We start from the raw sequence: 26,414 nt of genomic DNA, 5'->3' as shown, positions 1-26,414 counted from the left end.
AAACGTTAATGCACAATAAAATTAAAGAAAGAGATGTCTAAATAAATATGTGTGCTTTGTATTTTTGCCTCTTCAATTAAAACCTTTAGAAAAAAATAGTACTCTTTTTTAAAATTATATTAACTTATTATATAACGGAAAATTTTAATTACTTATGCCGGTAAAGTTTAACATCTCATTAGATAACATAGAATTAGAGTTTAAAAGTTAGATCTAGTAAACAATGAAATAGAATCGAAATTGTTGGAGTTTTAAGAAACATTTGACCGTATAATTATTTGATCATGTTAAATACATGCTTGACTAACCATGCCGATGTGCTATTTTTTGTCTGACCACTAAAAATACAACTAACACTATTGCATAACCGTTAAACGCGCAAGGGAAAAAAAACAGGGTGGCCTTATAATCTTTATGGACTGCACACTCAGTACACTATATAGGCCTACACGTGTACGTCTATTTGGCCAGGTTGTTAAAATCAGTTGGACACACCGTCTATTTACTTTCTGGGCTGGAGGGTGTGTAACTATTTTAGTGTAAAGAACATGCTTGACTAGCCATGCCTCGTCTGACCACTCCACATTAAGCAAAAACACGATTGCATTACGCGTATTGAAAAAAATGCAAGTTAGTCTTGTAGTATCATCAACTACACACGTACAGTACACTAGGCCTATGTGTGTATGTCTAGCTGACCAGACGTTAAAATCAGTTGGACACAGTCTATTTACTTTATGGTCAAGAGAGGGCGTGGATTAAGATTTTTTTTTATAGAGTTGGTTATCCTATATAGGCCTAACTGTCGATTCTTAGATCTCAATAATAAGTCTTAAGACTTTAAAAATAGTGTACTTGATGTTTCTGCAGTTCATAAATTATTGTTTGCGCAAATGAATTGATCAAAACCACTAAATATTGACCTAACTCAGTAATCAGATTCCCACTAGAAACAGAAATTAAACACCAACAAAGTGGCTCTAAAAAAAATTCGGAACAATCCCATTTATAATATTGCAAAGAAGAAACATTTTATTATACTGCTACTTTCAATTGCAAATATTTAATCCCATGACTTCTATCAGCATCTTACTTTACCCTCTTCAAATGCAGACTGACTAAATAGTTGTTAACTGCATAATTTTTTTGATAATCAAAGTTATTGATATCACATGACCAGAAAACAGGAATGTGCGTTTTAACCCTGACCACATGTTGAAAAGTTTTACAAATTTTAATTAAACTTTTTAGTTAGTAACTAAAAAAAATTAATTAAACTACGATTTTAACTAAACTTTTTTTATCTAGTTAAACAATGGCCTTAACTAATTTTTTTTAGTTAAACTAAAAGTTTCTAACTTTTTAGTTAACTTTTGCCCATCACTAGAGAGAAGTGAGATTTTACAGAAATAGAGTTAAAATATTTTTCATAAAAAATCCGGAAAAATTTCGTAAATGATAAGAATATTATTTGTTTTATTTATTAGAACAGGGATTTCAAACAGTTATTTGTTGTTAGTAGATTTTTCATATAACATTCGTAAATTTCTGGCGAAGATTTGTAAGAAAATTAAAGTAATGTAGATCGATTTCTATTTCAAAACCAAACCCAGAACATTCTAATCCGATGTTTCGGCCAAAAAATTTAATGTAAAATAAGTCTAAAAAGTGATTTCCAATAATCGTTTCTATTAAATTACTTTCTTTTTTAAAAATCCAGAACAAGCTATTTTCGATATTTTTAAAGAATAAAGTCATTAGACATAAATTTGTTTTATAATGAAAATACGAAACAATTTGATATCGATAATTAAACAATAGTGACGTATTGTCAAAGAATATATATATAAGCGTCGTATTAGTCAATTATGCGACTTCAAACAATCATTTTTTATGAAACAATATCCAGTATAGAGATTTTCATTTAGCATTTTTATGCTACTAGCTTTAATTTTACCCGGCTTTGCTCGGGTTTTTCTTTCTACAAATAGCATGCATTTATTCCGTTTGAATAATCAATAACGGCGTGAACAAAAAGATGATAAATTAAAAAATAAATCAATTCATCTAGTATTTTATAATCAAATCGAACGCGTGAATGTAATTGTTTATATAACATTGTTAGTTTAATTTTATGTAGCTCTAGATTTAGAATCTAAACAATTTGAATGCCACAGTAGTCCAGTCAATAAATAAAAACTTTGAGCCTATTATAGTTAAAGACTATAAACACTGTGATGTGAGCTTGTGTCGATCAAGGTGTAATGTGTTGACCTAGATACATTAACCGTGTTTCATTCATCATTTCGTAGCTAAGTTGCTAACATTTCTAAATGCGTATTAAGTAAATCTAAAAGAAAAAGTACATTGAAAATAAAGACTTAAAATTAAACCGAATCGGTAACTGTAAGCTTAAAAGCTTTTAAAAAAAATTTGGAAATTAAATTGTATTATGTAAGTAGTTTATTAATTTAATAATATGCCTTTATAATGCGCAATATTATGACCTCTGACATTCATTTCATTTGTATCACTACGCGATATAATGGTGCCGCAAGCTACGGAAAATTATGTCAAGACGTTTAAAGCTATTTACATTTAGAGCGAACGATTTTATGAAAAAAAATGTTTTGTAAACTCAAATTTGAAGGTTAATGTGCATCAAATAATGAAATGAATAGACACGTATTTGTATGTTCATGTGTAAAATAACAAAATTATGTTTTCTTGAATGAGAGCTAATTTAGGTCTAGAGATTTTCATCTCTGCGCATGCGTGACCTCTCCATCTTGTCTCATCATTTAGACACATCATGTAAACATGGCCTAGATTTATAAGATACAATACTTTTAGAGTTGGGCAACTTTTTTTTTTGAGGGTCTTAAGTTTGTTTAAGTGCTACAGCATACAGTACGGTCTAAGTTAGTACCCACGGAACATTTCTGCCAAGTTTTATCAAGATCGGTGAAACGGTTTTGATTTCTATGCGGGGACATACATACATACATACGCCTTACTTTCTGCTTTATATATTAGATTTACATTAAAAAACCAGAACAACATATTATTGATCATGTGTTTTTGCAACGTTTAATCATGGAAATTAAATGTAATATAAGTATAAATATAAGCTAATATAAGATAGAAGAGCAAACAAACTTTCGTTGGCATTGATTTGTTTTTCACAAAAACATCCGAAACAATATATTATAGATACTTAAAACTATTGGGATGTTTCGAAAGGAACATTAAAGGTTAAATCAGATTTTCAATAGATTTTAGAGTTGTTTTTGTTATCTAAACGTGGCGGACCGACCTACCGTCAGACAAAACGCATAAAAATAAGCATCTTTTATTCTGATGGGGGCACTAAAAAAAAATTGATTATTTTTAAAAATTTGAGGGAACTGATTAGTAGTATTTCTTGCCGATGCTTGTCTCGATACTGCACGAAAGTCACTGCATAAAAAGTCCATTTTAAAAAATGTGCGTGATATTTACATGCAAAGTGCATTCTTAGCCTGTATAAACAAACATAAATGTTTTCTTTTCATTTTAGCAGCTAGTTGACCAGAAAAAAAAAAAAACTTTAACTAATATTTATAATTTTTGTGAACATTTTTAGTACATCCTATAAATGTATTTGACTTTGTGATACTGAAAATACACAAAAAATTGTCCTTCTTTATCTTTTCTTATATAATACAGACGTGATTTCAAAAAAGAACATATTGTAACATAGCTTCCTTTACATTTACGTAATTGTTTAAGAATTGATGTATTTTTATAAAAAATCGCTTGCGTAACTAATTTTATAAATGGTGAAATAATATTTTTCATTTTTCTTCTAGTTTTCGAGATCTGAGTGTGACATTTTGCACAAATCTAATAGCGGCTTTTCTCCTACGGGGGCCGCTAAAAAATTAAAATTTTGCGCATCGTCTTCTAAGTATAGATCTAAAGGCCCACAATTGAAATATGATGAAGTCTAATAGATTTATACATTCGCTTAAACCAGGATTCTCAAATGTGCTATGGTTATTTTATCTAAAATTTTTTTGATTTTTAATATTGATATTCGCAGTTCAAAATTTGAAAGGCTGTGTACAGATTTAGGGTCACTGGAGAAAAAAGTGAATTAAATTTACAGCACAATTGTTCTAAAGGACCTGGAAAGGAAAAATATGTTGATTACTGACTCGTATGATCGCATGAAAAAATTAGCGTTTGATGTTCATTACCTACCGTTATTGGGGTCTTCATGTGTATGCGAATAATAATTTTCAAGCATAAAATATTAATGAGTAAATTAAGAAATCTGATTATAGATGAGAAATTGCAATCATGCCTAAAATAAAAAAAAACAATAAAAAAAAAAATCACTTACAATATTAAAGTAGGGCCTATTTGTATGTTTTAGCAAAGCTTAAATCAACTCACTGGTTTGGTCAAAAGTTTGTACACGTTATTTCTCCTACACCTAATCTCAGATCAAGTTGAAATTTTGCACAATTATTTATTTCTTTTACCTGACAAAACAACAATGAATGAATTTTTAAAATATTAGCTAATAAACTATTGGTACCCGGTAATTAATTAATAGGGTATCGAACAAGGGAAAGAAATTGTACTTGACTGATGTGGTGTTAAGAGTTGAGTTAGTCCCTTTTATACTTTGTAGAGAGAATTAGGTCGCAGATTTAACATTGGAAACTCACAATAGATAACAATAAAACCTGTTTTTATAGCACTTAGCTGCATCAATGGCATAAAAGAGCTTCAGCAATCGAGCTCGAATACCGGTTGTTTAACTTACTATTATTATTATAAATGCATTTAAAAAGCTATCACAGTAACATTTTCACTGATATCCCCTTTTAATGGTTAGAAAGTTAGCTAGTTGAAAACTTTAAAAAAGTTTATTGATCATTATTTAATCCTGTCTGTTGTGAACTCCTGGCTTGACTTAGACATGACACATAAACACATACACTTCTTTCAATACATTCCAAGAGACGCCAGAGATGAATTAACAACAAAATATAACTTGAATAAAGGTAATCAGGACAACTGTAGCTGTAGACAACGCATCCAATGTTAACTATTAAATATGATCAACTATGAAAACTGACTTCTATATTACTTATACTACACGACTAGACTCCAAAAATCAGGCCTCTGACAACACTCAGAATCTCTCTAAGGGCCGTCACCCTGTCCCAACCAATGAAATAACAACAATAAATCTAGAAATCGTTAACTCTTACACCCAAGATTCTATCAAGTGCCATCCACAATACTACATACAAACAAAATCACCACATTTTCTCTACTTTGTATATGAGCTGCATGTATACTATATATTCTTATTCTGTCTCTACTTTGTATATGAGCTGCATGTATACTGTATATTCTTATTCTGTCTCTACTTTGTATATGAGCTGCATGTATACTATATATTCTTATTCTGTCTCTACTTTGTATATGACCTGCATGTATACTGTATATTTTTTATTCTGTCTCTACTTTGTATATGACCTGCATGTATACTATATATTCTTATTTTGTCTCTACTTTGTATATGACCTGCATGTATACTATATATTCTTATTCTGTCTCTACTTTGTATATGAGCTGCATGTATACTGTATATTCTTATTCTGTCTCTACTTTGTATATGAGCTGCATGTATACTATATATTCTTATTCTGTCTCTACTTTGTATATGAGCTGCATGTATACTATATATTCTTATTCTGTCTCTACTTTGTATATGAGCAGCATGTATACTGTATATTCTTATTTTGTCTCTACTTTGTATATGACCTGCATGTATACTATATATTCTTATTCTGTCTCTACTTTGTATATGAGCTGCATGTATACTGTATATTCTTATTCTGTCTCTACTTTGTATATGAGCTGCATGTATACTGTATATTCTTATTCTGTCTCTACTTTGTATATGACCTGCATGTATTCTGTATATTCTTTCATGTCTAAATTTAAAAGCATTAAACTCTAAAAAAAGTATATCAGCACTGTGTCATTTCATTGTTTATTAAAGTGGTTTTGAACTATAAATACGGTACCTTTGAATTGGTGTGTCTGATGCGTTTAAAGAAAATACTAAGAAAGTCTATCTCTTCAAAATAAGGATGTGACAAGGAACATATAAATATAAATTCTGAAAGAAGTAAAACAATAGAAACTTTACACAACCTAAGTTTAGATCAAATCATTAAAAAGCCAACTAGATTAAACAACACATTAGATCTCTTCTTAACCAACAGACCTGGATTAGTAGTTGATTATGATATTATCCCTGGTCTATCAGACCATGAGATCATAAAAATACACAGTCAGATAAAAGCAGTAGCCAATATAAAACCCAAAAGAAAAATCTTACTCTGGAATAAATGTAACCTAACACAACTACACCAAGCTGCATTAAACTTTCAACAAACATGATGACCTCTGGAATTTCATTAAAAACCATCTTAAAAGCATTATAGAAAATCAAATACCAACTAAATACACATCAAACAAAATAAATAAATGCTGGTTTAATAATAGACTAAAGAAGCTTTGTAAACAGAAGGAAAACCTATATAGAAAATTTAAAGAAACTAATGCAGAAAGAGTTTACAAAAAGTATATAAAAATTAAACACTTAACCCAAAAAGTAAGCAGACAGCTGCAGAGTGAATACATAAACAATGTAATATCTAAAGACAACAACAAAAACCTATGGTCATACATTAAGTCTAAGAAAATGGAAACAACAGGCGTAGCGCCATTAAAAGATGAACATAACATAATACATAATGATAATGAAACTAAAGCAAACATTCTAAACAAATACTTTGCATCAGCATTCTCAGCCCCAGGAGACAAAGACATATTACTGAATTTGAACCAAGTAGACAACATAGAAGATATAGTAGTACAAGAAAATGGAATTCAAAAACTATTAGCCAACACCAAACCAAATAAAGCTTCTGGGCCTGATGGTATTCCAGCTAGATTACTCAAAGAACTAAGTAATGAGCTAGCCCCAGTGTTCAAAATACTCTTTCAGGCTTCACTTAACCAGGGCAGAGTACCAAAGGACTGGAAAGAAGCTAATGTCACCCCCCTATTTAAAAAAGGAGAAAAATCTGGCCCAGCTTTGGTGTACTGTTCTTTTGACAAGATCGTTTTGGCTTCTGCCAGAAGTTTAGTAACCTGGGGTTCACTGGGCTTGAGTATTCCGTCGGGATTTTCACTGCTGCAGTTTCTTATCATCTCTAGAGCATGGCAACCAGCGATGAGGCTTCCTTCCCGTAAATGTTTCTCCTCTGTGCCGAGGTTCATAATTCTTACGGGTACCTTTTGGTCTTTCCTAATCGTGACTAGTGTCTTTCCTACTGCTATCCCGTTATAGTTGGTGTTCAAGCTTTCTACCAGCGCGGTTTTTGTCGTGGGATAGTCGTCCTCAATCTTCCCCCAAATGATCATTTCCGACTTAGCAGGCAAGGTTGTATTTTCCACCAACGTAACCCTTCTGGCTCGGCCATCTTCTTCATTTTCGTCGCCAAGCAAGGGTACTTCGAGGTCCCCACATTGTAAAGTGCCTCCGCCGATATTCAAAGAAAAGCCATATTTCAGCATGAAGTCGAGTCCTATTATGCAGTCATCTGTGACGTCAGCAATCAGGAATTCGTGTTTGAATGACTGATTTTCGATCTCGACTGTTATGTCGATCAGGCCTTTTATGGGCATCAGTTCTCCACTGGCTGTTTTCAACGAGTAGGCCCTAACTGGCGTTTTCTTGCTATTGTCCACTTTATCCGTCCGGATGACTGATCGTGAGGCACCAGTATCAAGGAGGAAGTGATAGTTTTGACATCCAATTTTCCCGATGACCTTTAGACTCTTACTTTGCCCTAGCACGGCGACCGGGATGATGGTTGCAGGGGCTCTCATTCTCTGTGTCGCCGGGTTCCGCCCCTTGAAGCCGGCGCGTGCTAGTTTCCCTAGTAGCCCCGAGAATTTGGTCGTGCATACCTTTCTGATCTGTAATGGGTTCCAGTTTGTGCAAATCTTCTAGTGCAGCTTCTTTGTATATGACCGAGTTCACCACAATTCCAGCATCGTACAGGAACCCTAGGTTGATTTTCTGGTACTTGGTTTGTTCGTCGTTCATCTATTGCCTCTGTCACCCTTCTCACAAGTTGTGTAAATTCTTCCTCTTTGACTTCTAACCTTCGGCCTTGATGAGTGCTCCCTGATGCGTCTTTGGCGGCTTCATATGAGAGAGCATATACGAGGGCTTCACTGGCCTTACGTTTACCACTAACTCTGGTGGCTTTCTTTAACTCGGGGTCTCGAAGGGCATCAATGAAAGCGTCTGTAATAATGACTTCCAGAAAATCTTGTGCGGCGGTTGGGTAGGCCAGATGTGCGAGGCGTTCGATGTCTGTCTCTAGTTCCTGTAGTGTTTCATCGGGGCGCTGTTGTCTGGTCTTTAGTTGCACACGATATACTTCTTGCAGATGTTCATCCCCGTATCGGAGTTCCATAGCCTGGACTAGGGCGGCGAAGTCTTGCTGGTTCGGTAGAGACTGTAGCAATTCGGAGGCTTTTCCTCTTAGGGATAACACAAGGGCTGTTGCTTTCTCCTCCTCACTGATCCATTTGTTAACTTTGGCTGCTGCGTCAAATTGCTTCTTGTATACTGACCAGGACACGGAACCATCAAATACGGGGGGCTTCATTTTCCCGGAGACTTCAGGTACAAATGACGTCATATCTGCTTCTGGTACATTTGTGTGCTTGCGTTGGACTTGTATCTTCATTTCGTCGATGGCCTTCTCCACTGCGTCGACCCTCTGATTCATCTGCTCGTCAATGTTGGTGATTCTCTCCTCCACAGCATGTATGCGTTGGTTCATTGCCAATAACTCCGTTTTGATTCCCGAGTCCATCGTGTCTATCTTGGTGTCCATGGCATCTATCTTGTAATTGATCTGTTCCAGCAAGTCCGGTTTGACCTCAAAAAGATATGTGTCCGGATCTTCTTTTTCCTTCACCAGTTCTTCCCGTAGGCGTGTTTGTAAGGTTTCTTTGTTGCCGCTCGTCTTCAGGCCTCGATCACGGAGCTCTTCCTTCAGTTCCTTCACACGGAGTTGGTCTAACGTTTTAATAGTAGCCATAGCGGATCCGTTCCTATCCGATACGATCCGATCCCACTTCTGACACCAGTGTTACCGTTCTCTTCTACTCCGGCCTTCTATAAACACTGCTAAACACAACACAACACATCAAGAACCTGCCAACAAGAGCTCCACAATAATCTGGTACTTTAATAATGAGTGAATAAGTAGAAGACAGCCAATACGACACAATTGGCAACACAATAAGCTACTACGAATGTTAAACTGTACATCACCGTATACAACTCTACTGTCTCTATTTCTTCCTAGACTCGTACATAACACTTGAGGACTCGACAAGGACCGACTTCATGGCCAACTAACAGTCCTGGTCTCAACGCTCTCCGGTCTTGAACTGCCGCTTTCTTACACACTGTGTCACTCGTACCGCAGGCTTTCGATCACATGACCATAACATTGGTCATATTTGCGTGTAATCGTAGTACTGTCCCTTGTCCATGGCCCCGCTGACCTGAGTGATTCACGGGTGTGTCAGCTGAGCCTATAGTTAACCCTTTTGCGCCGCCAATAGGGTCGTAACACTATATATATATATATATATATATATATATATATATATATATATATATATATATATATATATATATTCTGTGGCGTTTTACGTCTCGAGAGACGATCTTTTCCTTTTGCAACTTCTTGTTTGACTAAAGGGGACAATCCTTGACAATCCGATCGCAAGTTGGGCATATGAAATCACCAGGCACCGTTGCACTTTCACCCTTCTTTCTGTTTCTGTTGTGTATGACATCTGCAATCCTTGACCCTACCTTTATGCTCTCTCTCTATGTGGATCTATCCAGTGCCACCTCTTCCCAGCTGCTAGTGTCGATTTTGAAGAGCTTCATTTTTGCATACATCCGTAAAACGTAAAAGTGGGCGACCAGCGGCTCTCCTGCCTTCTATTAGATCGCCATACAGAATGTCCTCCCCTCTCTCTGTATATATATATATATATATATATATATATATATATATATATAGGTCCGTGCTGTATCGTTTCTGAAAAAAAATCTCACGCCAAAAAAGTAAATAAAAGGTCAATATAGGTAAGGGAGATAAATCTACTTTATAATGGCAACAAAATCTCTTGGATTCGTTTCTGTGTACGTAAACAAATAATTTATAGACCTAATGAAAAATATCGAGATCTTAAGATCTATATTACCGAACTTATACAAGACTTCTTAGAAGTATAATCTAGCTGTAGTCTAGATCTAGTAGTAGTACTACTGAGTAGTAGTGAAGATCTACAAAGAGACATGACTCACATGATTAAAAAATAAAAAATTGATTAGATCTATAGATCTACAATAGTGAATTTCAATTTGTCATCTATTCATATTCTAATTCTATTAGTCTATTGACTATTGGTCTATTCAGACTATTCTATTAAAAAAAAATCTATAGATTTACCATAGTTGATAGTATAGTCAGTCAATCTCAAGTCCATTTAGTCAATACTTTACTTACAATGAAACAGTATTATATAGAGTAAAGTGCGAAGTTTGATCACATTTGATTAAGTGTGATTAAGCCTGCTGGCGGCAATTTTCTCGTTTGGATTTTTATAGCACCGTAACGTAGCTATGCGAAATTCCCGGATGTTGATAGTTTTCAACTCGCGGGAAAAGTGGCGCCGCCATTTTTCATTTTTATATTTATTTAATTATGGGTGCTATTGATTTAAAGCAAAGAATGAAGAACCAGTCAATATATGAAGCACCTTAGAATTTTTTTTTTATTTGTGAATATTTTTTTTACAAAAATTAAAAAAAAAAAAATAAATAAAAAAAAAAAAAAGTGTTAATTTTTATTTGGCCGGACTTTCGTAAAAAGTTCGTTATTTTCTAGATCTATTTCGTGCTTCAGGTTGTTTATACGTTGAAAAAGTTTGGTTATTCTTGAAGATAATTTAAATGGCCGTAAGTTGAGCAAATTTCATTGTAATATGATAATCGAAGCGATTTTTGTCTAAATTCTTGTGAGGCAACAAATGTGACTTGTTTTAAAAATGGCGGGAATGGATCAGACCTCGAGGTCCTTCAGTTTTGGCAATAGACTAGATCCAAAAAACATTTTTTTGATGGAGTTTTTAATTTATTCATGTAAAACGTGCATTCTTCTACCAATTTTAGTTATTCTGTTTTCTATAGAGAGCTAGATGACTTCTCTAATAGCATTTTGGTTAAGCATGATACATGTTAAAAGGCGAAAAAAAATCAATTTATCATTACTGTCACGTGACAGCAATGTAGTATTTTTAGACTATTTTGTCTGTAGTCAAGTGTAAACATTTATTATTATTATAGTCTAGATCTAGACATTCTAGATCTACATCGAAGGGAAACTGAGCAATTCTTGAAACTGTATATCTAGATTCTAGATCTATATCTGAATTTTAGATCTAGATCTTTATTTAAATGATCTTGATTAATCTTGATAATACTTGATCTAATTATCTTGATATAATTCATTAACATCATTAAACTCCTTGTCCTTCACTGAAAGTTTCAGTGCCTGACTTGACTTAGACTTTTAGTAGTTTTAGAGTTAGACTCTGAGTCTTAGACAACATTTAGTTAGATTCTAGATCTAGATCTATATATAATATTATTATTAATATAAAATATAGATCTAGTCAATTACTAGTACTAAGTTTACTAAGACACTGACTATATTATAGATCTACTTAGTTACTATAAGTATATTCCAGCACAGTCTACTCTACTGACTCTACCTCTAGCTATAAGTTACTAGAATCTAGTAGTAAACTCTAGTTTATCAAGTATATCTACTCTGACTATAGTCTATAACACGACTACTCAACTACTGTATTAACTAATAGTGTGTGTACACTGTATAGATCTACATCTAGTATTTATGTATTAATAAGTTACTGGATGCAGAATTCTATACTAGTGACTATATCTAGACTACATAAAACTAGATGTACATACATTAGATTTAGATCAGTTTGATTGATTTATTTTGTTAGCTTGATTAACATTCATATTTATAATTAGATCATGACTCTACTATATGTCTATAGTCTATATTATATAGAAAAATAGATCTAGATAGCTTTTTTTTTTTTTTGGTTTAAGTTTAATGAGATGGGGTATTTCAATCTCATGAAATTAAACCTGCTAATCATGCTGATTGCTATCATTATTATCATACTCATGCTTTATGAGTATGATTAAAATGCTGATTTGACAGAACATCATGATCATCATGCAGCCCAGAGTGCCCAGACCATTGCTATGTAGTCCTTTATTTAATTCTATGATGAATCTAGGCTACTTACATTTTATATAATTACTATTAAAAATATATTCTAATTCAATGTTTATCTAATTTATCTAATTACTAGATTGTCTAGGTCTACAATAGAATATCTACTTCAATGTTTATCTAATTACTTGATCTACAATACAATCTACTATCAAATATTACTCAAGAATTATTTAAGATTTTCCATTGGATTATTCACTTACGCACCCACATTCTTTTATCTGATATCATGCCAAGACAAAGAAAAAGAAAGCTTTCATCCTGTACAAATGTTGAAGACACTATTTTGTACAAATTCCTTTATGAAAATTTTAATTATTCTGAACTTTCACCAGATGACAATAATAAACTATGCTTAAAAGGACATGTCCTCCTAATTTATATGCAAAATCAGTCCTCCCAAACATCCACAGCAGAAATTGTTGCTTCAACTTTTGGATTCCCATTTAATCCATGTTTAATTTCAAAAGTTCATTATTTAACTGAATGCACCATTGCAAAGTATAAAAGTAATGTAACAAAATATTTGTCAGAAATTCAAAACATTTGCTATCAAATATTTTACCAGTTACCTAGCACAACTGCTCCTAACTCTGATTTAACTCCAACAAAAGCTATACAACCAACTGAAATAAATCCTGTTTCATCAAATTTAAGAAGCAATGATGAATTAACCCCTCGTAGAAGACATTTAAAAAGACGACTTTCTTTTGTGTCCCAGGCAAGAAGTGAAGACAAGAATAAATATAGGAAAAAAATATGTTTATTAAAATCTCAAATTAACTCTCAGCCTAACCTTATTAAAAATCTTAGACGGTCTGTTCACCGAAAAAATGAGAGGATTAGTAACTTGTTAAAAAAATTGCACAAATATGAAATTGATTCTGGCAAACGTTTTTTAAAATGTAAAAAATGTATTTGGCAAACAAAAAAGCATCAAGAGATATTAAAGAAAATGAAATCATCATTTAATAAAGAATTGGCTGTGAAGGACGCTATCATAACATCTCTTCAAAGTGATAAACTACTTCTTGAAGATGAACTTAAAGAACTAAAAGAAAATAAAGCTAGGTCCCTTAAAAAAAATAATAAAACATATGATGTTATGACAAGGTTAATGTTTTTTAATTGTCTTTTATACCAGGCCCCAACCTCTTCCATCTCCCCTATAGTTAGTAGTTTATCACAGAGATTGGGTGTTCTTCTTGATTGCGTCCCTCACAGAACATCAGTAGACAACTTTGTAAGAGAACTTGGTGTTATTTCAGACCTACAAGCCGCTGAAGTTGCCATGAAAACACCACATCTAACTCTTGGGTTTGATTCCACAACCCAAGAGGGTGTACTTGTCAATTCAGTACATCTCACCACTCCAACTGATACTTTTGTTATAGCTTTAGATCAGTTGAGTGGTGGGAGGGCTGAGGACTATGAAAAACACTTAATTGAATCAATAAAAAATTTAGCATATGCTTACTCAGATTTTCATAAGATAGAGTTTTCCACTTGTCATAATGAAATTATCAAAAATATTTCCAACACTATGTCAGACCGGGCATCAGTGAATCATGCTTCCATAGTTAAATTAAATGCATTATGGGGTAAAACCTTAAATGAACTTAATTGCCACCTGCACCCACTTGATAGTATTTCAAAAGGCTGCAGGTTGGCACTTAAGTCCCTGCAGACAGAAAGGAGCAGCCTTATTGGGAGTGACTGCATAGCAGGCAACATTGTCTTACAAATAGACAAACTCAGGTATCGAGATGGAAAGGGTGACCCCAAAAATTTTATTTCCTTTCTACTTAATGAAAATTTACCGAAGGGCCTTATTCCACGGTATAGGGGAAATCGTTTGCATGTGTTTTTCCATACTTGTGGAATATTGGTCCTTCATTATGACCAAATATTATCATTTTTAAAATCCCCTGCCCTTTCCTCTGGATCGCTGATAAGTTGCCTGCACAGTGACCTCAATAGTGAAACTGGGAAGAAACAACTTTTTGTTATGGGTATGGTAGGGAAACTGCTGACAAGCCCTTGGATGAAAAAATTTTACATTGCGCCTGGTGCGCAAGCTGTTTCTCATCTTGGGGCTGTCACAGTCATTAAAGAAGTTCTAGCCCAAGTAGATCAATGCCTTAGTAATCCCTTTAGTATTTTTACAAGAAACCTAGACTTCTTTGGTGAAATCCTTGATGTTAATGATCCCATACTGGAGGTTCTTTTGCTCTGCCCTCAAGATAAGGAAGTTGAAAACATGATAAAAGCTAGTCTGTCTTCTATTGCAGAAACTATCAATAGGCAGTATAAAAGGTATCTTAGTATGAATGTGTCTGATCTGATGAGCACCCAGACAGAATCTGCTAGGCTACATAACATGGATTCTGAAGAGGTGATTGGCATGTTTAGTGCAGCCAAGAAAAAAGCACCAAATGCAACGATGTGCTACATGTCCTCTAGAATCCGTTCCCTAAAGAACAGAACTGTAGCCTATCTAGATTCTATGAGTGTCTCAGATATGACTGAAAGGGTGACTTGGGCCATTGGTGTCTCTCGCAGTAGGAGGCAGGCTAATCGAGTGAGGACGTCAGAGGTGACTAAGGAGATTGCTCTGAGGGCGGAGCAAAAAAACCAGGAGACAGAACAGAAAGAAAGAAAGAAAATTGAAAAACTTTTAAGACAAGACAATTACATTGACAAGATTAAGGAACTGATTACTAACGTGACTGAACAGACTTGGATGGATGTGCAGGAATTGTTATCTGGAAATGTTATTGACAGGTTGATCTGTCACTATTGGTACAGTGCAGGCCCTGTATTATATAGTGGCAGGGTAAAGGGACTGAAAAAAGGAATGAAAGATGTATATTTGGTAAAATATTGGCTGGATGATGAGGATGAGAGTAGAGGGGTTGACTATGACATGAGCAAGTATCAGCTTGCCTGTGACATACTGTTCAAAGACTTGACATTACTGTAGAATAGTATTTGTTAACATCAAGGATTTTTCCCTACCCATTGACAAAAATGTTCCAGTTTCACTTCTGTCTGACTAACAGGGATTCTTTATAATTGGGTGGTAAAACAATTCACATACTAATATAACACACTAATAAATCTGTTAGCTAATCATCAGTGACTAATACATTTCACTAAAATAAATACTTTTATAAAATTTTCAAACTGTAAAGTTTATGTCATTAATTTTAAACATATTCTATACTATTATAAAATTAACTAGAGGTAAACATAGTCTTAATCCTTTTATACTATTTTTTTTTAAGCTTTGAAATATTTAAAATAAAATAGTACCTTAATAAAAAAAAATATGTAAATAAAACTATCCAATTATGAAGAATGATCATTAATTTTTTTTTTTTTTTTTTTTTTTGTTGTTGTTTTCAACAGAAAAGTAAATCCCCTATTTCTGTAAATTTGTAACAAAACATTTGTGTTGGGATTTTTTTTGATAATTTGATTATTATTCATTTTCTTCATGCAACTATAATTTTTAAAATTATAAAACCTACATATTGTTTAAATTTGTTTTCCCATTGCATCACATGTAATACTGCAAAGTTTAAAATTAATAATGCTACCTTATAAGTGTTTCTCTAGTCCTCCCAGTAGATCTGAAATAACACCAGTTGTTGTCTACTTGTACTTTACATTTTTTTTTATTGCGCTTTTTTTTCTAACACACTATTTTGTTTTATATCATCTAATTAAATAATTATCAAATTTAATAAAGCCAATTAACTATTTTTCTTAGCTATTTTTACTATACATGGTACATCATCACTTTTTATATACTGTTCCATTTTAAAATTGTATTGATGGTTCATAAACAATTAATTTAAATAATGTGTAATGTAAAGCCATAACTTAAAATTAAAATATTTAATAATTTTTATAAATAATAATATTATTAGTTTTATAAAGTTGTCTTCACTTCAAGTTTGTGACTGTAAAGATATGCAAACTTTCCTTTTTATATTCATGTGTACCATTCAATATTAAGTTTTTTCAAACACAAATCATCATATTTCCTATTAACCTTTTATCTCTCAAACATTTAACTATCATAAAAAAACAACACTTTTTTTCCAATCCATTTATCATTAACCCTTCATTAAATTACACATTTAACCCTTCATAAATTCCCACATGTGCCTTATACTTTCATGATGTCCTTCAACTACTTGCATGTAATCAGAGTTCCTTCGGCACCATTTACTTCATCGTCATCCATTACATAATAACTTGCATGTCATCAGAGTCACTACTGCACCAACAAATAAGCCACCATTGACTTCATCATCATTATGTGCTGCTTACTTGCATGATATCTGCTTTGCTACGCTTGTAACAAAAAGAAGCCACCATTTACTTTATCGTCATCCAGTACACACAAACTTGCATGTCATCAGAGTCACTACGGCATCAACAAATAAACCACCATTGACTTCATCATCATTCTATGCTGCTTACTTGCATGATATCTGCTTTTCTATGCTACTAACACACAGAAGCCACCATTCATTTTATCGTCATTCAGTACTGACTAATTTGCATGTCATCAGAGTCACTACGGCATCAACAAATAAACCACCATTGACTTCATCATCATTCTATGCTGCTTACTTGCATGATATCTGCTTTTCTATGCTACTAACACACAGAAGCCACCATTCATTTTATCGTCATTCAGTACTGACTAATTTGCATGTCATCAGAGTCACTACGGCATCAACAAATAAACCACCATTGACTTCATCATCATTTTATGCTGCTTACTTGCATGATATCTGCTTTTCTATGCTACTAACACACAGAAGCCACCATTCATTTTATCGTCATTCAGTACTGACTAATTTGCATGTCGAGTCCCTATGTCACTAACAAATAAACCACCATGGGCTTCATCATCAGTTGGTCGAACTTAATTTCTATGTTATCGCATTCATCTTCTACGTTATCAGCACAAATCCAGCAATCGTTTATGCCTTGCCATCTTACCATGCTATACTTAAAAATTAACATCATATTATCAATTTCCAAGAAAAATGTATGTAAGTAATTAATTTTTTTTCTATACAAAATGATTTTAAGTTTTTATTTTTTTTAAAATATACATGAATCTAAAGATAAATTTGTTTATCACATCTAAAGTTTTATCTTTATCTTGGTGTTGTTTTTAGATGTGCTATAAAAATGAGTGAGATGGTATGCTTCATTGATTTCATTGTTAGGCCTAAATTTAATTGCATCAGAATTTTTACATTTCTGAATGGTTAGACTTATTTCAATAATCTAAATATCATTGGAAGGATCTTGACAAGTAACATTTAATATAAAAAAAAATATTATATAATGCCATGTTGAAATATAAAAAAAAACTATTTAAATTTTATGAAAATGAATATAATTTTATTCACTTTGATTTATTTTGTTCATTATGTTGGTAACAGTATATGGTTCTTAGTGGTGTGATAAAGATTAGCAAAGTGTCACGCATTTTCGTTCAATTTTAAGAAAACCTCACTTAGTGTTGAGTGAAAACGCGTTAAAAAAATTTGTAAAAAATTAACCGTTTGGCATATAGCAATATTCTATATATCATTGGAAAGCTCAGGATAAGTGCTTCACTTATCTGTTATCAACATTTTGTTAAAATAGAAAGATAAGAACATTTTATTACAAAAATAAATAATGAGAACCTCATATTGAGTTGGTTAAAATTAAAAAAAAAAAATATATATAAATAAACTGTATTAAAAACATAAATACATTTATTAAGCACACCCTAAGCTTTATTTTGATATATAGATTATAGCAATGTGATAAAAATTAGCGAAATGGTACACATTTTTGTTCATTTTTTCAGAAAATCTTGTGCCATGGTTTCCCATTGCTTCAATGTTAAGTGAAAACGCGTCAAAATTGTGTGTATTTTTTTATCTATTGGACCCATAATAACATTCTATACCTCATTGGAAAGCTCAGAACAAGATCTTTAATAATTTATTATCCAAATTAAAAAAAAAAAAATTTCAACAATTTTGTCACATACCTACGTAACGGTCTGACCTATGAAAAAACTGATGGTATCTCTGAATTTCTCGTCCTTTTGTGTATAAAAATAGATCTGATTTAATGTATCACTAGGCTTAATTAAAATTAAATATATATGAGGTCAAAGAGGTGTAGGGTGGGTATCGCCAAGTGTAATTTTCCTCAATCGGATTTCTCCCCTAGTTAGTTAGCTCGATCGGACTGATGGAAGGCTTAATCAGATCAAAGAAAATATATCTAAAACATGTTTTAATCTTTAATTTTCACTATGAAGTCATTTTCTTTTTACTCCAGCACAAGAACACCATCTACTGCCACCTTTCCCATGCTCCGCAACTTCAAATAGTCTCTTTGAGCTAATGAGCCACCAGAATTAAAAATATCCATTAGCCCATGTCCCATTTCCTTCACTACCGGGTAGTAAAAAATAATAATTCCACACCTCTTGAGTTTGACCTCATCATGATCTTAGCCTTTACAAGGAAAAGGAAATAGTATGTGTCAGAAGTGAAGAAAAAAGGTGCATGCGCAGTAGCAATATAATAATAATTTGGTAAACATTCAAATAAAAAAAGTTTTAGCAATAAAAAGTGAACTGATCGAACCTCTGTGCAAATCGGGGCTGATCGAGCTTCGCAATTTACTATAGATAGACTAAATCTAGAATCAATGGATGACTGCCTGGTCACGCCTTAGTTGTGCGGTTTGCGCACTGGACTGTCGTTCTGACTTATCGATGTTCCCGGGTTCAAACCCTGCCCACACCCTATTCCTCCGTCATCCTGCAGGAGGTTTGGACTAGGAAGTAAACTATCTTCAACTCTGAAGGGACTTTCGAAACATGTTTGTAAAACATTTTACGAACAGAAGACAGAATCAGATCTAGATTAGATCAATGAAGTTTTAAGGATTTTTCTATCATCTAATCATTAATGATCTAATTTAGATCTAAATAGTTTATAGTAGATCTATATTATCTTAGTAACTAATCTAAATCTAGTTTCACAGTCTTATTTGTAGAAGTTGTACTAGATCTAGATTCTAGATCAATCTAGATCCAGGATGAATCTATAGTTAATAATATAGTATATAAATATAAGTATATTAACTATATAGATCTAGATCATGATCTAACTAAGTATGTATACCTACCCTAGTCACTCGTTTCATATAATATGCATCCTCTGTTTGTGACCCCTCAACTCAGGAAAACATTAAGAAACTGGAACAGTCATAAAATAGAGCAATGAGATGCATAACAAACGAATATTCACATTTTACTACAGTAACACCTTTAGTAAAATCACAAATTTAGAAAGCCTTAAAATAGAAGACTTGAAAGTAAAGTAGCAATCATACATAAAACACTAAACCATAATCTTCAAAAATACAAAAACAAAATCTAATAAAATACTCAGAAAGACACAAAGATAAAGGCACTTTCTCGTTCCTTATGCTAGGACAAATTTGTACAAAGCTCCTTCTTCTCTCTGTCTAGTGCTATTAGAGCATGGAATGGGTTGCCTGAGCTAGCCAGGAGAACCAGTGGCATCTAAAGGCACTTGAGAAGCTGCTAATGGAAATGATTATAGTAAAATGCAACGGAGAGCTTGCAAAGTATAAATTTAAAAAAAATAAATTTTTACCTTAATTGTCTGGTGATTACATGTGATATTACATAGATATTAAGTCTACTAATCTAAGGATTGTATATTTAGAAAGCACTGTCTATTTGACATGCTTTATAATATTAATTGGTCCTATTTTGAGCACATTATTTTTAAAGAAAAGAAGCAATTAAATTTATATAAAATTTGTTTTAGTTATTTGGAAAGAAATGATTATTGAATTAATCTTATACTTTTATATTTATCATTTCTTTTCATAACAGAAAATCTCCATAGAGAATTGAAAGAAAATTCTGAAACTAACCAAAGCAAAACATGGATCACAATTTGAATCTTGATAGAAACATTTAAACACATAGGATATGGAGGGAAAAATTGACAATGTTTTGTTAGCCCAGTCCTATGAAGAACAATCTCATGAATCCTCTTGTACATCTTACTCTAATCCTAATTTTTCTCTTGAACTGAGAAATGTGATGACAAATGATATTGGGGAAAGGATGAACAAAGTTATTTCACCCCAAGCTATAAAAGAAGAAACTGACACATTGCATTTAGAGTCGGAAAATTATGAAATGAAAGAAAAATATAATGCCTTGTTTGATTCGCATTGCCAGGTAATAATTTTATTTTTAAATATTTAGACATAATAAATAATGTACATGTATTGGTCACTTTAACATTTTTAATGAAATTTAACAAAATCTATGTTTGGTTTAGTGACACCTGTATCTTTATTAGAAGGTCACCTTTATTAATAAGTCTTTTTTATCCATCTTTGTTTTTGGATAACTTGAAACTATATTTATATTTATAAATTCGAGTCTCAGAATAGAATTGTTAACACTTTTAATGAAATTTAACAAAGTCTATGTTTGGTTTAGTGACACCTGGATCTTTATTAGAAGGTCACCTTTATTTAATAAGTATTTTTAAATCCGTCTTTCTTTTTCGATAAATTAAAACTATATTCGTTATACAATAGTTCTCTTACAATTCTAAAACAAATTATAAAGTTAGCATTAATTTCCTTTTAATTCACTTTTATTAAGTTTTCTTTATATGACATTTTTTCCTCTGTCAACCTCTGGATCTCACTAAGAGTGGAATATGTTATATTTTTTGTGTGTAAATGGTCCTTAGACTAATTTGTTCGCTTAACTATTTGTGTGTGTGTGTGTGGCCCATGTAAGAGAAAAAGTCACTTTTTTCTGGGTGATCTTATGTCTGTTGTATTTAGATCTCAGAAATGAGAAAGGTTTTGCTTTTAAAGTTTATATTGTAAACTTGATTTTCCTACAAGCACATTTTAAAACAAGAAAAACATAAAAAAATACACCAAAAACAACAATGTTTATATGAAGTGTAATTGTATCAATTAGTTTGTATCAGTCATGTAATTAAATTTGTAATAGATATAGACCAACAACAATAAATCTATGTGATTAGAAATATTTTTACCATTTTGTTTTCATGCCAATTTTTCCTTATCGGGCTGTCAGAGAGTTGTCACCATAACAATATATAAATATGTTTGTATTTTTGGTACTCTACTCTACTGTCAGATGGATTTTAAATCTGTAGTGGTTTGGTTATGTTTTATTATATTATAGCAGTAAGGGAGATAAACCATTTAATTTTCAGAAAAGTGGCAGTACTTTCCTTAGATAAGTTTTGTTTTCAAAAAGTATTCTTTTTTTCGTATTTCTTGTTATGTAGTCTAATTTTATTTTTCAATAAACATTTCAATGTTTTCCTTTACTATTCCTTTTTTCTTCTAAATTATTATTTTTCTTTTCTTCTTCTTCTTCTTCTTCATTTTCATTTTCATGTTTGAGCGTTCAGATAACTAGACCAATATATGAGATGAACTGCGCTGTGGTTTTAAAAATCAGGGAGCTCTCCATATAGTTTTCTTTCTATTAGGGTGTTTTGGGGCCAGTGTCTTGTACGGGCGACTTGGTAATGAGAACAGTTTTGGAGGACATGGTCAGCATTCTCTGGTGACACTTCACATGGGCAGATTTCACTGGTTCCAATTTTGAGGTTCTGGTACATATGTTGTCTCATTCTGTTGTGTCCGGTCCTGAGTCGAAAGATTAGATGTTGATCTTGTCGGGATAGCTTATAATAGGCATCATCTTTCTTGTGATTTGGATAAGAGCTTTTCCATTTCTCATTTATTTTATTTACTATTAGTTTCTTCATTTCTTCTGGATAGAGTTCAATGTTTAATTGTGAGTTTGTTCTCCCACTCTTGGCGAGTGTGTAAGCCTTCTCATTTCCTTCTAGTTCTATATGATCTGGTATCCATTGAATAACAGTTTTTTGGCTGTTGTTGTTGAGCTTTGTAAGTGCTGTCCCGAATCATTTTATATAAGAGGAATCAGAGTTTTCTCTCCTATATGGGGAGCTACCACCATCTACCAAGCGTGTCCCCAGGTGGTAGATTGGGGAAGGACTCTAGATATAAAGGTTAGTTGTGAATACCAAACAGCCGCAGACCAACTGGTTTGCAGTCATGGAGGATGAGGTGGAGTATTTCAGTGGTTAGAATATTTACTTAAAACATCTAAAAAATCCGGGGAAATCATTGCGCTCTAACTCTAAACCTGGATAGATGAGGCTCATTAGCTAGGGATAGCAGTTCATCTAGGAGAGAAAACTCTTAAAATAAACACCTGCTGCCTTGCAGATAATCTTTGATGATCAAAGGCTATGTGAGCACACCCAAAAAGAAAAGCAGGCTGAATTCGGAGTCAATGGGCCTCCTGGCACATAACACATTGACACGCAACCTCATTTATGTTGGAGTTCAATTATTGTTTTAACATGGTGAAAATTAAAATATGAAACTGTGATTGCATGAGTGCATCTATGCTTAAGTTTTGCTGCTATGTCTTCAAATCTACCGCACCTTTTATTTTATTTAAAGAAGACATGTTTCAAAGTTCCTCTATGCTAGCAACACACTTTCCATAAAAACAAATTCACTGATGTTGCAGCTTCATTTGGACTAACTTTAATTTCAAAATAGTTTTAATCATGGTTAAGAAACCTTTCAAATAAATTTACTTGACTGCTAAAGGTAGTCAATTATTTTGTGTATGTGGATAACAAATTATGCAAAAGAGATCTTCATAAAGCTAGCAACATTCTTGGTTCCCTTTTAACTGTTGGTGGTGTGACGATACGAACTTGCATGCAATAGTTCATTTGAGTTTTTCCCAGCAAATCGTGAGAAACTTTAAACTTTAACTTTATCAATTATTTTCATGTCCACCCATACTTAATTTCTTTTAGGATTTATCTCCCCTTGCACTGTTTCTCACGAGACGAATCTCGCCGTAAAACATTAACTAGCCTCTCTAGGGCTAACTTTTAATTTTGACGGCTGTACAGGTGACCAGCACACAATAGTCGCTGCACCAGCGCTACACGCAGCGGCCTAATAACTTTTCACACCTATTCTCGGGCCCCCCCCCCCTCCCCCGCAGGATAAGCATCGCTCTAAGAATAGCATTGCACTCGGGCTGGACAGATACATATTCGCGTAAGACTTTACTCTCACGGTAGGCAAGGAATATTGACCATAAATCTGACCTGACGCCTGACATCTCCGGTACATCGATACATGTGAGAAAATCAGCTAGATTTCTTCCCCACCCATTAAACAAAATGCCCCAACTATATATAGAGAGAGACCCAAGCATTCTAAGTTAGGCCCGCTAGAATTCATTCAGTCTTCTATGTTAGGAAGTTTATTAGTGAGGTTTCATTAGGGACAAACGGGTGAGTGTAAATATTTTACTATACCTATTTTATCTTATAGGAATGTGTGAGTACACATTAGTACACAACCACATTCCCCGTCATTACCTTATGACCTTATTATGTACGTACCTTGTACTATTTTATGTCGATGCTATATCTTCATATAGTATTACTTATGCCGCTATGGTTGTCTACATTTGAAACCATAGTTATTATATTTGATTTGTTATGTTTCATCCATTCCTGTATCTTAGTGATTGATGTAAACAATACCCTTTCATGAATCTAAGTACTGTCTAAGAACTTAGATCACAGTGCTCTAAACTTACAGAGCCCATGTAAAATTAATCATTTCACATTTCTATTATATCCCTCATACATATTATTATGTCTCACACACTTGTGAACTTATAGTTCCTTGGATGAGTTTAATTTTGATTAATTATATCAAACCCTTATCATTGTATCTCAATCCCTAGTATTTTATTTCCATCTTATCCTTTAGTATACTATGCTCATTCCCCATTTTACTATAACTGATTACCTATTGTCATAATCAAATTTAATGGATGAATCTTGACTAGTATCATCCTACATTGTACGATGACACATTTATTGTGGTTATCTTACTTGTATCTTTTTTGTTATTGAGTTATATGCATGCTTTAAGATTTTATACATGATTGTCTTAAATGCCTTATTGGGATTGATACCAATGCCTGCATCTGAATGATTGCAAGGCATATGGGAATCCCTACTCAATGCCGTTAGGAGGTTTCTAATTGTCTGTCTTATCCCCAGCCTGGTTGCTACACAAGATTGCTACACCCGATTTCTACAACTACCAGATCTCCACCCAAGGCTGTAACCGGAGCAGACCACACCAGATCCCCCCCCCCTCATTATATACCTATTAGCAAGAAGGCATTGCCTACTGTCCTTGGCCTTAACATATTGCCCAGTGTCCACAGTGCCTTATACTGCCCAGTATCATCTGCCCAGTACCCGGCCCAAACTGTCCACTGCCCAATAGCTATTGCCTAAAGCCGACAGATTAGAGCAACCTTCGCTGCAGAAGATAAACTGGTGTTGAGTTACCACGGCTCTCTATGAGCTAGAGATCACAGCTGAGAGATTGTCCCACTACAACTTAGTCTGCAGCACCAACCCTCTCTACTGCTAAACAGGCAGCGGTCTCACCCTAGAGCCATCTTGCCTACAGCATAGAGAATATCCCGAGCCGACGTCCTAAGACAGAGCCGGATGACTTATCCTTCTGAGTTCCAGTCCTACGACCGCCAGAAGACGACCTACAGGCTAGCAGCTAAGAAAATAAGTAGCCAGACATAGGAACATTCTTCTCTTCCAATCACTCACCAATTAGCAATCCATGATGAGCAGTTATGTTAGATACTAGCACCTTCATTTCATTTCTTAATTATAATTTTATTTATCATTTTTCTTTTGTAAACTTTCATTTATTAAATTATTTTTATTTATAAACTTATAATATTGGTCCATTCTTACTGTTAGTTGCGGTGTGCCTGTACAAAATCTTATATGTGAGCGGGATAAATTAATAAAATTTCCCCCTAGACTTAAATAAACAAGCCAAATAATAACTAATTAACCTCTCGTCACAGGTGGAAAAAAGTCTTTCTCACCATTTATCCATACGAGCAGCTGCTTTCACATACTTTTTAAACCTGTATCCCATTTCCGCCAATACTTCTGTGCGTTATGGCTAGACTACACTACAAATATGGTGTTTTTAATAACACCAATAAGGGCAGTTTAAAGGTAAAGTTTAACAGCTATACTGAATGAGGCACCTATTAATTATGGAGAATGACTTTATGTAAGCTTGAAGGACAGTATAATAATACAAGAAAAAACATGAGTTAGCTTATCTTTACTGGCTTAGAAGAGAACACCTGGCAGCTGCTTGCTTCCCAAAGAAATAGCTGAATAAATTGTATGAAGAAAATGTAATATAATCTCGACCAAATATGAACAAAAGGTACTTGTGAAGTCCAGTGCAAATAGTAAAAAGAGAATACTAATCACTAGCTTACAGACAAGAAAATATATATAGGTTGTTTAAGACAATTAAAGCGGATAAAAAAAAAATTCAAATTAAAAGCCCTTAACCTAAAACTGTCAGTAAACTCAAATTAAATAGCTATACCAACTATTTTACCAAATTGGACTGCAGGTATTAAAATATGTAATAATACGTTTAAAAAAACCTTAGATCCTTTTGTATTGAGTCTCTCATTTGTTTCCTTTCCAAAATGTATCAAAGTTCAGTTTTATAAGCACTTGTAGAAAATGATGACAGCAAATTGTATCCCACTACCGGTATACGCTAATGTGAATTCAATTTTTCGCCGTATGCACATATAAATGCCATATACTCACT

The 26,414-nt window shown here is 33.4% G+C and overlaps 2 protein-coding genes across 2 annotated transcripts in view; both read left to right on the top strand.

Moving 5' to 3' along the window:
- Nucleotides 1–10,242: 10,242 nt before the first annotated feature.
- The window catches only part of LOC106058738 (zinc finger protein 271-like), a 41,696-nt gene continuing 25,524 nt past the window's right edge, over nucleotides 10,243–26,414 (top strand). Inside the window, exons 1-2 of the mRNA XM_056040602.1 lie at nucleotides 10,243–10,321; nucleotides 20,482–20,835. Coding sequence (XP_055896577.1) covers nucleotides 20,581–20,835 — 255 coding nt within the window. The 5' untranslated portion in view covers nucleotides 10,243–10,321; nucleotides 20,482–20,580. The remainder of the gene's footprint in view (nucleotides 10,322–20,481; nucleotides 20,836–26,414) is intronic.
- On the top strand, nucleotides 10,800–18,587 carry LOC129928092 (uncharacterized). Its single transcript, XM_056040593.1, has 2 exons — nucleotides 10,800–17,587; nucleotides 18,403–18,587. Exon 1 carries the CDS (start codon nucleotides 12,742–12,744, stop codon nucleotides 15,493–15,495), a length of 2,754 nt encoding a protein of 917 aa, XP_055896568.1. The 5' UTR covers nucleotides 10,800–12,741; the 3' UTR covers nucleotides 15,496–17,587; nucleotides 18,403–18,587.

This window comes from Biomphalaria glabrata, chromosome 9 (assembly GCF_947242115.1).
Source record: "Biomphalaria glabrata chromosome 9, xgBioGlab47.1, whole genome shotgun sequence".
In the NCBI taxonomy this organism is placed as follows: Eukaryota; Metazoa; Mollusca; class Gastropoda; family Planorbidae; genus Biomphalaria; species Biomphalaria glabrata.
This window is presented reverse-complemented; position numbering and strand designations above follow the sequence as displayed.

Excerpts from the sequence above, each read along its gene's own strand:
- LOC129928092 (XM_056040593.1), top strand. The coding sequence starts at position 12,742 with ATGCCAAGACAAAGAAAAAGAAAGCTTTCATCCTGTACAAATGTTGAA.